A 12,278-nucleotide genomic window follows, 5' to 3' on the forward strand; every position below is an offset into this window, starting at 1 on the left:
AGTGTTTACCAAGCTGGTAATAATCAGGAGGAGGGGAGGGGGGAGGCGGTGGAAACCCAGAGGTTACTGCCAGCAGGCGGGAGTGGGCTATTTTCCAGGGATGGGGAACAACGCTGCTGTAGCTTAATTACCACTGTGTCCCTCCCAAGGAGACTGCACTGATGGAAGGGCTGCGCTGAGTCTTGCACAGTGGAAAGAGGTCACGTGGGAAACCAGAGGCTGCCACACACCTCACTCACGATGGGCATGAAAAGCTGGATTCTCCTCTTGCATAGGTAGATCGGGGCAGCCCTGTTGGAGCCAGGGAGCTGGTGCAGTAGGGCTAGGAATTAGGTCCCCTGGCATCAAAAGGTGGCACAGATCTACTGGGGCTGGAGAGGGCAGAGGTACAGAGGCTTGGCTTTGCCAATACACAGGATGAGGCTCCTACATGCAGCATATACCATGACAGTGGAGACAGAAAGAAGCTGTAGCTTCTCTTAGTGCCCCACACCTAGATACTGGACTGAGATCACCTCACACATACACTCTTTTCCCTGAAAGACACCAATCCACTTCCAGCCATTGCAGATCAAAGTGTTTCTGGAGTATCTATCTACCTCACTATATTTTCTCAGCTCCTGTTATAATACCTGGAGTGCCTGGCCTGGGTCCCATTAGAAACCACCACACCCAGCCTGGGTCCTGTTATTACATCTGTAATACCCCATCATCCCAGGTCTCATTATAACCTGTGATGCCCAGACCATGGGCAGTGCAGACTTGACAGGGGTGGGGGAAATGAGACAGTATGCCAATGCAGCACATCCTACAGGATCCCTTCTCTGCTGGGTCAACCCCCTTGTGGCCTCCAGGAGAGCTTCTGGTCCCCACATTGGGCCTAAACATTGGGCAAAGGTGACTCAGGTGGCTCTAGCTGGCTCCCCTTCAGCCCTCCACCACTGCTCAGTGGAGAAAGAACCCCCATGACAACCAGGGCAGTGAGGGGCTGCTTAGGAACACCCGAGACACTCCTGTGCCCCTCAGAGACCTCCCCCCTTCCAAAGATCTTGCACCCCTATGCTGCATCCCCCACTGTCCTCTGCAGGCCTCCTGCACCACCCATCCCACTCAGGCAGAGCTGCATCCCCAGTGCCGGCCTAGCAGCTGCAGTGCTAACCCATGTAGCACCCTGCATGCAAGTGAAACAGTTCAGGCCCGTGTGGAAGAGGCAAAGAAGCTCTAGGACCCCAGGAGCTTCCACTCAGCGGGAGATGCTGGGACTAATGGCCTGTGTCTCCTCCTCAGACACATCCCTGAGACCTGAGCTCTCCAGCGAGAGCTCAGCAGTGGAGGACCCGTATCAGCATCTATTTGTTTTGCCAGCAGGGGCTTTCATGTTACTGTGAGTCTGCAGGAGAAGGGCACTTAATGCAGCTGGGCATCTTCCCTTCCTGGGTGGGCCAGCACTGGGGCTGTGGGGGATATCAACCATGTGCCAATTAACACTTAAGAAAACAATGACTACAGCAGGGGAACCTACAAGCCAGGATGCCCAGGATCCTTTCTTGGTCCTGCTAAAGACTTGTTATGCCTAGCCACATCCTCAACAGTCTGCAGCACCTGGTTTTTGCCAGGAGCCTGCCCTGAGGTGCCAGAGAGGACCTGGCTCTCTGGGCAGCCCTGCCTCTACAGCTCTTGCTGATTGCAAGGTGCCTGCCTGCCCCCATCGCACCCCAGAGACAAGTCATCTGCTTCTCGGGCATTCCACAATGGCCCCCCTTGCCCACCCCCTCCAGAAAGGATGGAGACCCTGGGTGAGGCAGGGCATGGAAATCAAGCATCACTCCTGCACTGAACTCCAGGGCAGGCTTGCCACAGAGTTTCCAACTGATTAATGGCCACTTTCTGAGGAAAACCAAGACTCAGGGCATGACCCTGAAGCCCCTGGCTCTCCAGCATGGTCAATGCTGACTGAGCTGGTTGACAGCAAGGGGAGGGCCCCTTTCACTGCCCCCTCTCACCCTCCAAAGGTTGTGCCAGGCCAAGGCTGCTGGGCCACCAGAAAGGGGCACCTAGGGCCTGCCTCTGCCCAGGCCATTTGTCCTGCTGATGCGGCCACTGTGTTTGATGCATGGAAGCAGAGGAGGGCAGGAATTCTCCCCCTCCCCCAGCTCACAGGGGGGCACGTATGTCTGCACGACAGGGCACTTACTGATCATCGCCGACTTTCTTCACCCAGGCCATGTCCCGCTCAGACTGACTGGTTGCCAGGTCCTAGGGAACACCAGACACCCCTTCTTAAGGTCTGCTGTGTCCCCTCACCTTATACCAGTCTCGCCTGCCTTCCAGTTCCTCTCACTCCAGTCTCTAGGATTCCCATTAACACCAGTGACTCCCAGAAGCTGGCTGTCCCATCTCTCCCCTGGCTTTGCGAGGCAGGGACAGCCCTAGAGCAAGTCAACCAGGTGACACAGACTCTTACTACACATGTGATGACCCCCATCACTGGATCTGTAGCCAGGGTTGTGCCAGGGGCATTGAGTCCCAGGTCAAAGGCAGCTGGCACTATGGATGAAGCCCACAGGGCAGTGCCAGGCTCACCTCTGTGCTGTAGCCATGGACAACAGGTTCCACCTGCCCCATTCCTCTCTCCTGCAGCAAAATGACCCCCAGAAGGGTCCTCCCAACCCCATTATCCCCGCCAGGGACAAACAAGGTCCCTCCTCCAAGCAGGACTCCTTCTAGGAGGGAACGAGCAGCACTAACAATTCCAGGTACTTGGGGCTTTGGGTTCCAATTTAGAGGTAGTGGCTCTCACTGCCAGCTGCATACAATGACTGAACCAGAGGAGTAACAAAGCAACCAGGCGCCCAGGGCAGCGGGACACATGGGGGCAATGATGGCTACCCCAGTTGCCCCACTCTAGTTACACTACTGCTCTGCACCACCATGAGGGTCACTGAGGATGCTCCAGATTTAGCCAGTGTGAGACATGGTAGAATCTGGTACTGGGCAGGCCAAGTAGCCAGACAGGCCAAGCAAGCTGGGTGGGCAGGGATGGAGGAAAAGGCAGTGTGCAGACATCCTGTGATGGTCTCCTGACATATCCACAGCTGACCTTTTTCCACATAACCCCAGAACAGGTGAGGGCCCCCTTCCCACACGATAAACCACACCGTGGTGCTCTGCCACCTCGCTCACCTGTGCCCGAGTCTCCTGCAGCTGCTTGAGTTCAGCCTGCAGCTGCTCACACTCGCCCTTCAGCTGCTCCTCCCGGTGCTGTGAGTGCTGGGCTTCCTGCCTGGCCTCCTCCAGCTGGGCCTCCAGCCTCCGCACCTCCAGCTCGCTGGGCTGCTCCAGGCTCCGGGGGCTCTGCCAGCTCATCGAGCGGTCTAGCACTGAGAAGGAGGGAGGGGGACAGTGCAGCAGTGGGGCAGCACTGGAGGGAGGGGGCAGGCCCACCCCCCCCCGGCACTGGCTGGTGTTCACTGGCCATTGCCAACACACCATGCTGTCAGAAGCAGTTCCAGGAGAGGATCTCTGGGCCCCAGGGAAAGGAGCTCACAGCCAATTCATGAGCCAATACCAGAACCCTCAGATTTGAGCAGGGCTGGCCATGACCATACGTGGACACTGCAATGCACAGCAAAGACCAAGTGCCAAGCCCCAGCTCTGGCTACAAGAGTAATAATTTGCTCAGCAGCCAGGGAGGTGTGCACATACACATTCGTGCATGCATCCACACATGTGCATACACACATACGCACAAGTGCATACACACACACACACACACACATCAGTGATCCACAGGGCCTTGAGTAGCACAGTTCTGCTCCAAGAACTGGTGTCCAGACTGCCACCTGCCTCTCACAGCACTGGCTTGATAGACCCAGGGGCCAGATCCCCAGCTAGCTTACATCAACGTAACTCTACTCAAGTCAATGCAGCCATGCTCATTAGCACCCGCTGAGGATCTGGCTGCATTCCTCACGCCCTCAAGATGGCAGCCTCATCCTTGGTGTTCAGTTAGCCCTTTCTTTAACTATGCCAGAAGGCAGGCGTCTGCCGCAGCAGCTCACACCACTGAGCATCAAGCTGCTGCAGCGAGGACAGCATCACTATTACACCATAGCTCAGGCTGGAAGCCTCCTCTGCTAAAGGACCAAAGTGGTGGCTGGTGGTTGGTTGGGAAAAGGGGAAGGTGGGGCAAGAGGCTGCTGTGGGTGGAGGTAAATCTGAAAGCAAAGCAACCTGTTTCCTACTGCAGGAGTATTCACTGAAGTGGGCATAGGCATCTTTTGCACCAGTGACCCCCCCACAGTCCTCAGTAGCAAAGCCAGCAGTACCAAAACCCGGAGTCAGCTAACAGGCAGCAGCTTTGCTTTGTGGCCCACTTCTGCAGTAGTATGAAGGGAGACAGGAACCCCAGCCTAGACCTGCTATCAAGCCCTATGTTTGGTTCTGCCCTTGCCTTGTGACAGAACCCCTGGGTGGTGTCTCAGCCTCTCCCTGCCTGTGACACTACTGGGTGGGGGAAATGGTAACCAGCTCCTGGAGCAAAACCTGGTTCCCCTGCTTGGAGATCCAGATGCTAATGAGAGTGCAAAGGCAATTACTTTCCTCACCCCCTCCCAGCAGGCAGAAAGTCAGCCGGGAAGCAGGAACTGCGACTCAGCAGGTCTGACTCAGCGCCTGCTCCCTCCAAGTGCCTTCCTAGGCATGCAGTCTCAGTGAGGTGATCTCCAATTACAGGCCGTGGACTGTGGACACCCCGCCACACCCCCCCAGCAGAGCCCCAAGATACTGCCTGGCTCTGCCAGCTCCAGCCCTGCCTCCACCCAGACTGCTCCCCGTGCCCAGGATCCAGCTCTCGTCAGCTCCTGCTCTCTAGAGCGCTGACCTGGCACTAAATGTGCTGTGCATGTGTCTGCTCTCAGCCAGCACTTAGACAGGCTGGGGGAGGGACCAGGTCCACCAGACTCCACATGTGGTGCTGTGACCCAGAAGGGATCACACTCAGATGCCAGTGCCTAGGCAATCTCATTCCCCGGAGCTATCACAACAGAATCAGTGTTTCTGGCTGTGGGGCAGGTGGGGAGGGGTCTGAAAAGAGTTTGTGGCAGCCTTGAGAAACAGAGGGTGGAACCCACAAACAGAGGGGCTGTGGCACCCTCTGCTGGCTGGAAAGCATTACATCCTGAGACATGGGATGAGGCCACTTCTGCCTCCCAGCTCCAATTCCTTTGGGGAGCAGACCCCATGCTGTCCTGGGTGCTATTTTCAGTGGGATGAAATCAACTGCAAGAGAAATGCTGACACCCCCACCACCCTGCAGCTGTCAGGCTGGAACTACAGAAAGTAACCCCACAGTCTGCATTGTACAGGAGGCTCTGGCTGGAGCTGGCAGCCCTCCAGCATAGGAATGGTTTGAACTAGTCCCTCTCTGTCAGACAGCTGGTGACTGGAGTCTACTCCATAGCCTGGTAGTACTACCCAGAACTGCTCCAATTGGGTGGCAGTGGGGCCAAAGCTGAAGCCTCTCTGATACAAAGGTCTCAAACCACTTCCAGGGCAAACTCTATTCCCTACCACTTACAACTGGGCAAACTGAGCCTTTGGGAGGCTATGGAGACATGATGTGTCCAAGGCCTTGCACTAAGCTAGCAACCATATCTTCTGACTCAGACCCCGCTCTGCTCACTGCACAGCCAATCCTAGCCTCCAGTAGCCCCATGCTACCAGGAGCCTACTTGGCCTGGCAGGAAACACAATAGGTGACAGCTGACTTTTGCTTGCTAGGGGAAGCGCAATGACCCCTTGCAGTAGTGTAGGGCAGTGCTTGAAGCAAAGGGATTAGCAGCCTGGACTCCTGGGTTGCTGCCAGAACTCTGCCCCTATCTTGCCACCTTTGGAGAAGTTGCATACTCTGGGCCTGGGTCCCTCCACGTGTGGGAAGAAGAGATAATAATGTCCAGGCTCTTTCGCAAGGCACTTTGGGATCCTTAGGACAGTGACAGGTACTCCCTTGAATAGTCCCAGTCATGCTCAGGTCCCTCTCATACTTCTCTGGCAGCATAAAGGGACCAGAAACAGATCTAAGAAACTTCCCTGGGTGTGAGGCCATTACAGCTCCCTTATTTGTAGCTCTGGAATCGGGGGGGTGTTAGGACTGGTGCAGGGGGAAAAGAGCCAAGAACATGGACCTGGCTGCAACATAGTGTACTCCAGCCATCCCCTACTTCCCAGGGCTTGTATGAGTTCATGCAAAGCAGAGTGTAAGTTAGAGAAGCCATTAGGCTGCTCTAAACAGCACAGATTGAGCAAGCTGTTGGCTGTCCCAGAATACCAGAGGCAGAAAGGTAGCTTAAAAGGAGCTGGGGACCCTAGCTAATGAGACCACAAGTTCTCAGGCTCCTACAAAGTGGCTGGCACTGCACTGAGTCCCACTAAGAAGACCAGAGCCTTTCCTGGGGCAGATGTGCAAGACTCACCATGCGTCAAGGCAGGGCTGCCATGGAGTGACAAGTACTGGACCTCCTGGTTCTGCAGCTGGGAGTTAAGGTTCTGGAAGGAGCTGCCATCTCGCTGCCTCAGCTGCTGCTCCAGGTTCCGGATGCGATTCACGTGCGTTTCCACCAAGGCTCTCTGGGGAATGGGAAGTGGAGAAAGACAGGGTGAAGGAAGACCTCCCTGCTGGGCACACCTCCCACTCTACACATGTAGCCTCATTCAGGTGCCAGAGGAGGGGAATCCTGACGAATGCATTCAACATTTGCACATACACCCGGTTCTCTTGGATTTTGCCCAAGTGAGGTGCCTGGAGCTGCAGACTCCAAACAGAGATACAAGAGCTCCAGTGCAGAAGGCATGGCTGCCATCTTGACTAGCACTCCAGAGAGTGAACTGGGGGGCATCTAGAGCTAAAAGCACAAGGTAGATACTTGCAACTCTTCCTGTGTCGAGCAACGTGAAGTAGAAGGGGAGCTCCCTCCCTTACCAAAGTATACAAACACCTGTGAGATTTATTGGATAGACCAAGTCCATTTCTGAGGGGAGATTTTCCAAGGCACAGAGGGAACTGGGAGCTTAACCCTCTTGGGTACCTTTGAAAATCTGACCCAGAATCTGTACACAATGGACACAGACAAGTCTAAAGCCAGGCAACTTGTATTACCCCTGTGGTAGCAGTCTCTGCCCAGAGGCCAAGGGGCCTGAAGACTGAACTTCCATTTCTCCCCCCTCCAGAAAGGCTCCATCTGAGGCAAGACTGAGTCCCATTGCTAGGGAGCAGCATGAGAAGCCTCCTCTAGGCCCTGGAAGTTGATAGAGGACTCCACCTCCAGTCTTGTCACTCCAGCTCCTTTCACCCAGGGCCAAATCCCAGCTGGGGTAAATCCACATAGCTCCACTGACACTTTGTGCCCCAACAGGCACCCACCTGGCAACATCTGCAGTCACTGCACCACTGACATCACAACAGCTGAATGTGGGATCTGCTTTATGAGAACCCTAGCCAGCAAAATCCCTCCACCAACACCCTCTCTCCCATTAATGCCTGAATCCCATCCCCTTTCAGGGCAGGAAGCAAAACACTGGCTCCCTGTGGAGTGTATTCCTATGGGAATCATGCCTGGCTGTGCCCAGGTCCTCAGTTACAGCATAATAAGTGGAGCAGAGCAAAGGATTCATAACAGGATGATAACTAGAGCACAGCCAGCAGCTCACTACCAAGCGTGGGCTCCACACGCACTGCTCTCATTCGCTTCACAGGATGAAACACCCTCCATTGATTCAGCTCTCAAAACCCTTCAGGACAGGAGGATGGATGCTGCAGGAAGGTGGAGGATTTTTGCAAATTCCATCCCATTTCAGTTCCTGTCTGGGATGTGTCTTAGTGGTAGCCAGTCAGGTGGTATCATTGCTAGTCCCCAGTTGGACAGGAGTGACCCACAGAACCACATCAATGTGATGAACATAACTCTGGGGGCACTCATGGGGAAGGGTACTGCAAGTCTTGTGAGCAAGCCCACTTTGATTTCCCTCACTGAAGACCTTCAGGCAAGCAAAACTTGGCTATGGAATGGCATATAACCAAGATGGTGAGCAATCAGCAATAACTAAGATGGTGGCTCCATTGCACTAGGTGCAGCCCATCCCCAAAGCAAAAGATGGTTCCAAGCAGCCCACAAACCACATACAGAAGAGGTTCCTGAGGCTTCCTGCTCTATACACTCTGTGCATAGGTCTTTACTGGAATAAGAGGCTTGGCTGCAGTAGGCACGAACATCCCTGTGCTTGCAGTAACCCATCCAGCTTGGGTACTGACAGCAGGGTTTCACCCGCACCAAGGTACCAAGAGTCCTAGCCTCACTGCCCTAGGTGCCCAGCTAACTGGATGAAAACCAATCTGGCCATACTACCATCACTCTGACTGTCAAGCAGACAGGCCCTGGTGACGCAGATAATTTAAGTGACTTGTCACAGGGCCCAAAATTCATCCCAGATCCATTCACTGTCAGCCAAGTGACTCAGCCACAAGGCTTTCCGCCTCCTTAGGATAGGAAGAGAACTGATGGGACAGACCAGCTATGGAAGTCACTGCAATTTGGGCAGCAGGAGGAGCCAGTGGCCAGGGTTGGGGGGCTTTCAGTTCCATGCAACATGAGACCCAATGAAGAGCTGGGCTGCAGCTGACAACATAAATTCTGCTGTGTGTGTGAGGCCTGGTGGGGACAACAGCACTTCTCCACCAACGGATCTGTGACAGGGCATTTATTAATGTCACAGGCAAAACAGCACTGCAGTAAACACAGATCCAGGTGCTGTGCAAGCAAAGGCACCACATTCTACTGTCCAATGCAGGGATGCCAGCACCACTGCAATGATGATACTTTAGGGTGCTCAGCACTCTCCTCAGACTCTCCAGCCAGGGAGCTCAAAGAACTCAACTGAGCTTGGCTCCACCAGTGTAATACAGCTGATCTCAGAATCCTTACCCCCATTTCACAGACTCCTGGGGAAGCAAAGTGATCTGCCCAACATCAATGCTGGGGCTAAGAACCCAGGAGCTCTGACTCCCAACCCCTGGCTCTAACCACTAGCAAGACCCCCCAGGAGCCATGGGAAGAAGCCAGCAGGCTATCTTATGTGTTCATCTGGCCCCCACTCTGGAAGGCATCTGAGCACCTCAGGGCCAGGAATGTCTTTATCCACAGAGCAGCCCTCTGAAGCACCCACAATGCTTGGCAGATGGGGAGCTGAAGTCCAGAGGCAAAGAGACTTGATCAAGAATGTGCAAAGGAGCCTGTGGCAGAGCTGAGACTTTAACTCATGACTCCTAAGCTGATTAACCCACAATTCCTAAGCAGAAACACTAACCATGAAGCCAGCTGGGAGACACTACCTCCCCCAGCATCTGGATTCCTCTAGCATACTTATACTCCAATTGTTATGTACCCCAGATGTGAGAACACACACAAGATGCATGTGCAGGTACAAACACGCAACCAAAGGCAAACACACCCAAGTCAGAGTTCTCCCTGGGACCTACCATCTCCCCCAGCTCTGACTCCAGGTCGGTCTTCTCCACACATAGCTTCTCATAGGCCTGGATCATTTCATCCAGCTGCTCCTCCCTCTCTTTGCTCTTCTGCAGCTGGAAGGCAGGAAAGAGGAGCTGTCTGGAGGTGGATGCAAGGATCAGAGGGCAGCAAGACCTCCTCAATGCTGGTAGGACTGCAGGGGAGTGACTGATAGCAACCAGTAACATGCACTGAGGACTAAAGAACAAGATCTGAGCCAGCAGAAAGCTCCTATCTCCAGTGGAGTCCTCAGGTACTTTAGTACCAGGGGAAGACACTGCTGCTTCAGCCAGAGAGGCGGATGCACTCACAGTGGCAGATAAGAAGTGAACTCCAGTTTTTACCCATAGTGCCATTATAAGCTGTAAGAATGCAGAGGCCACTTCCCAAATGCAGCAACCTCTGGAAAGCAGCAGGACAGCTACTAAACTTCATGCAACAATGTTTTGGAAGAGGTAGAAAACACCATGCCTGGTTTAGATAGCTTTGGGAAGTGGGGTGGATTTGAAAACAGCAAAGTATAATGACCTGGGCTGAAATTTGGACAGGGCACCAGAGCTGACCTCGCCCCGGCCTGAAAATGCCCCATGTTAGGGGCCTGCAGATCTCCCTAAACAAGCCCATAGACTTCCTTCCTCACACACACATGCTTGCAGTGAGAAGTTCAGGTACTTTCCTATCCCAGACCCTACTGCTGCGCTGGTCCCTGCAGATAGGAACCAAGAGCCTCAGCAAAGAAGCAGCAAGGCTCTATGCATCACCCCCAGGGCTCCCTGAGCCATCAAAGCCACACACCTCATGCTGGAATTGGTTTAGTTGCTGTTGGAGGCTGGCCTTCTCGCTCTTCAGCAGGGAGCTTTCCTTCATGTCATAGACCGAGAAGATGTGCTCCTCCCCGAACTCACCAATCACTGGGTACTGTAGCCATGGAGGGGGTGGGAAGGGTGGGGGGGAAAGTGGACACCCATGAGCACCACCTGGTTCAGCACAAGACTCGGCATGGCCCCAGGGACCATCATCATGCTAAACACACAGGGAATTACGCAGTCCAGGGTGTGTGACAGTGGCTGCAAGCCCAAAGCTGCACACAACTGGGTGCACATGCTTCCAGCTGCACCACAGAGCTGTGCTACAGGAATACAGAGCTGGGTGCATGAGGTTGGAAAACACACAACCTCAGATGTATGCTCCTGGGATCCATCCTGGAGCTGTCCCCTCTGTTGCTGCAATGACCCCCTAGTCACATACCACCACCCACCCACCACCACCATCCATCTGTGGCCTTGCTGCTATTGCCACCCACCCCAGACTTTGGCACAAGTCCTTGGGCTTCAACCTCCCTTGTGCTGGTCTGCCCACCTTGACTATGACTAGGCAGGGATTGGAGAGAGAGTGGGAGGGACTGACCTCTTGCATGCATCTCACCTTGATCTCGTACATCTTCAGCCTCCTCTTCAGGGTGGAGTTCTCCCTCTCCAGGCTGGTCAGGCGGTTTTTGATGTCGTCGTAGGCTGTGATGAGGGCGAAATGTGAGGCAGAGCACATCTCACTGGAAAGGTCTGTGTTGGGGCTGTCCAGCCACTCCTCATCTTGGCACAGCGCCTCCTGGGTGAGGATGCTGATGTCATCCTCGAACATGGAGTCCATGGCACAGCTTGGGGCGGGCAGTCAGTAAGACTCCCCAGGGTACATTGGATCCCAGCTGCAGAAGAACAACAGGGATCAGGTTGAGGAGTGGCTGTCATTTGACTACTCATTTGCACCTGGGGTGCAGAGGTGCTGTGGCCTAGTTATGCAAGGTGCTGTACAACCAGTGAGGCAGCCAGTGCCCAAAAGGGGCTTACAATCCACAGACCAGCGGTTCTCAGTGTTTTCGTCCCACGAGCCAGGTGTGGCACAGGGGCTGTCTGTGGGCCAAATCCAGCCTTGTGGCTTGGCACTGCCCCATCCTGCCAGGTTTGGGTCCCAGGGGCTGAACACCAGCCTCTCCCATGCCCCTGCACCAGGTTTGGGCACTGGATCCAGCATGCAGAGCCTGGTGTTCCCCACAGGTCCAGAGATTTGGCAGTGGGGGAGCAGCAGCACTGCTCCCCCACTGCCAAATTTCCAGACCTGTGGGGAGTCCCACTGGTCAGATGACACAGGGCTGCGGGCTGCCTCTGGCCCTTGGGCCAGAGGTTGAGCACTCCTGACGTAGACAAAAGCCATGGTATCCCCATCACACACAGAGGGAACCAAGGCCCCGAGAGATGAAATAACTTCCCCAAGGACTTCCAGAGAAGCAGTAGCAGAGGTAGGGAGCGAACCAGATCTCCCATTCCAGCTGAGCCATTGAACCCCAAGGTCTAAGCAGGGGATGGAGAGAATGACCTCAGGCAAGCCCAGGGAGACTGTCCCCCCCAGGGAGAGGAAATGGATGTTACTGGAGACACTGGAAAAGCCAATAGGTTGAAGCCTTAGGGAAGGGATTGGGGGTGGGGAGGGAAGGTCTCACCCCATCAGGGTGATGTACTGCTGCTTATTAGCAAACTGCCACCAGAAAACCAAAGCCCTGTACAGATGCTGCTCTCACAGACTGCCAGTGGATTGTGGACCCTAATCCTCCATCCTTCTGAGTGAGAAAAAGCAAGTAAAGAACCTGGGGAACAATGGGATGAAAAGACCTCAGTGCTACCCTGCCAGTGGCAATGGGCAGGCAGGGAAAGAGTTGGTGGG

The 12,278-nt window shown here is 54.5% G+C and overlaps 1 protein-coding gene across 2 annotated transcripts in view; it reads right to left on the minus strand.

The window, feature by feature from the left end:
• The window catches only part of TBKBP1 (TBK1 binding protein 1), a 50,797-nt gene extending 39,205 nt beyond the window's left edge, over positions 1–11,592 (minus strand). The window contains exons 1-6 of one of the 2 annotated variants that reach the window (XM_019523690.1): positions 10,989–11,591; positions 10,359–10,481; positions 9,533–9,637; positions 6,474–6,627; positions 3,184–3,380; positions 2,195–2,256 (exon numbers count right to left, since the gene is read on the minus strand). In XM_019523690.1, the coding sequence (XP_019379235.1) occupies positions 2,195–2,256; positions 3,184–3,380; positions 6,474–6,627; positions 9,533–9,637; positions 10,359–10,481; positions 10,989–11,210 (863 nt within the window). In that variant the 5' untranslated portion in view covers positions 11,211–11,591. Of the gene's footprint in view, positions 1–2,194; positions 2,257–3,183; positions 3,381–6,473; positions 6,628–9,532; positions 9,638–10,358; positions 10,482–10,988 lie in introns of both variants that reach the window. The other variant, XM_019523691.1, reaches the window with a different exon arrangement.
• Positions 11,593–12,278: the final 686 nt, after the last annotated feature.

This window comes from Gavialis gangeticus, unplaced genomic scaffold (assembly GCF_001723915.1).
Source record: "Gavialis gangeticus isolate Ggan-Ray unplaced genomic scaffold, GavGan_comp1, whole genome shotgun sequence".
NCBI classification, from domain to species: Eukaryota; Metazoa; Chordata; order Crocodylia; family Gavialidae; genus Gavialis; species Gavialis gangeticus.